The sequence below is a fragment of the Eimeria tenella genome, genomic scaffold, assembly GCF_000499545.2.
Source record: "Eimeria tenella Houghton genomic scaffold, Eth_scaff4558, whole genome shotgun sequence".
Classification (NCBI taxonomy): domain Eukaryota; phylum Apicomplexa; class Conoidasida; order Eucoccidiorida; family Eimeriidae; genus Eimeria; species Eimeria tenella.
In genome coordinates this window covers 1-1,880 of record NW_013545488.1, presented here as the reverse complement: position 1 = coordinate 1,880, position 1,880 = coordinate 1, and the positions used below count along the sequence as shown (strand labels likewise).

The window sequence follows — 1,880 nt, the reverse complement described above, 5'->3', positions numbered from 1 at the left end:
TGGTGCTGCTGCTGCTGCTGCTGCTGCTGCTGCTTTTGCTGCTGCTGCTGCTGCTGCTGCTGCTGCTGCTACTGCCATCGTCTCCACTCGTGTAATGCGGGGCTGCTATGACCTTCCCGAAGCTATGGTCGTTGCTCTGTTGCCATCTCCTGCTGCTGTTGCTGCTGCTGCTGCTTGTGCTGCTGCTGCTACTGCTGCTGCTGCTCAGGACGTCGGGCTCCCCAGGAACCGGCGTAAAAGAGTAGCAGCAGCAGCAAACCATTCCCGGTGGTCTATCGTCATCAATGCCGCTGCTGCTGCTGCTGCTGCTGCGCTGCAGCGTGCAGCGCATGCAGCAGCGCTTGCAGCAGCGGTGGCCGCTGAGGTGCAGCAGCTTGTGTCGAGTGGGTAAGGGCTGCTGCTGCAGCTTCGCAGCATCTGCTGCTGCTGCTGCTGCTGCTGCTGCCGTTTCTGCTGCTGCTGCTGCGTCGTCAGCTTCAATTGTCTTGAGAGCAGCAGCAACTGTCTCTTCGGTAAAGACCGGCAGCAGCAGCTCTTCTGCTGCTGTTGCTGTTACGCGCTGCAGCAGCACCTGGTTCCGCTGCCGGCGAACTGCAGCACCTCAAAACCCTAAACCCTAAACCCTAAACCCTAAACACTACGCGGCAAGCGTTCTCGTGGCGCTACGGGTTTGCCAACTAGGGTTTAAGGTTCAGGGTTTAGCGTTTAGGGCTTGGGGTTTAGGGTTTAGGGTTTAGGGTTTGCTGGGACCTACAGAACTTGTGACACTTCAGAAGTTTGCTGTATGGGATGTGGGGCGGTGGCGGCCGCAGCAGCAGCGAGTTGGGGGTCCCCTGCAGCACAAACCCTAAACCCTAAACCCTAAACCCTAAACCCTAAACCGTAAGTCGCAAACGCTAAACCCTAAACGCTAAATCCTAAACCCTAAGACCTGAACCCAAAGAGCCTCTCAGGTGCAGCGTTGAGGCCTGCGGGACAGCCTCTAGGGTTTAGGGTCTAGGGTTTAGGGTTTAGGGTTTGCGCACCTGGTTTGTAATGGGGCAAATACCCGTCAGCTCAATTTGCTTCTTTCTCAAAGTTGCTGCTTGCTGCAGCTGATCTTCAAACATGCTGCGCAGCTGCTGCAGCACCTGCTGCACCAGCGGCAGCAGCTGCTGCTGCTCCTTCTGCTGCAGCAGCGCCATCTCCTGCTGCAGCAGCACAGCAAAACCCCAAATCATAAACCCTAAACCCTAAACCCTAAACCCCCACGCGCGCTCGTGGGCCCATTCTGGCCTAGGGTTTAGACGCACCTCATCCTCCGAGGACGTCTCGCTGCCACTGCTGCTGCTGCTGCTGCTGCTGCTATCATCGTCGCTGCTGCTGCTGCCGCTGCTGCTGCTGCTCTCAGATCCAGCATCAGCCGCAGCGGATGCGCTCTTCTGCCGCTTCACTTTCCTGCTGCTGCTGCTGCTGCTGCTGCTGCGGTCCGCCGGCTTCCGTTTCGTGGGCGCAGAGTCAGCTTTGTGGCTGCTGCTGCTGCTCCTGGTGTTGCCGCTGCTGCTGCTGCTAATGCTGCTGGGGGGTGTCTTTGCTGCCTCGGCTCCCGCCAGAGCTGCAGCTCCTGCTGCAGCAACATCCCTAGGAGCAGCAGCAGCAGCTGCTGCCGCCCTCCCAGCAGCTGGCGCTTGAGCGTCCCATTTTACGCGGGCATCTGCTGCTGCTGCTGCTGCAGCATTAGCGCTTGCTGCTGCAGCTACAGCAGCATCTGCTGCTGCAGCGCCTGACGCCTGGTCAGCTGCTGCAGCTGCTGCTGACAGAGTTGCACCTGCTGCTGCTGCAGCAAGCTCCACCTGAGGCGCTTGAGGCGCCCCCGGAGCTGCCAAGTGGCTTGGCTGGGG

At 59.6% G+C, this 1,880-nt stretch overlaps 1 protein-coding gene across 1 annotated transcript; it reads right to left on the bottom strand.

Moving 5' to 3' along the window:
- Positions 1-754: 754 nt before the first annotated feature.
- Positions 755-1,717, bottom strand: ETH_00033560 (uncharacterized protein; the record flags this gene model as incomplete). The annotated part of the gene is made up of 4 exons (XM_013380186.1): positions 755-833; positions 1,026-1,190; positions 1,293-1,620; positions 1,686-1,717. Coding segments are annotated over 4 exons (604 nt in total), but the record flags the coding sequence as incomplete, so codon positions are not given.
- Positions 1,718-1,880: the final 163 nt, after the last annotated feature.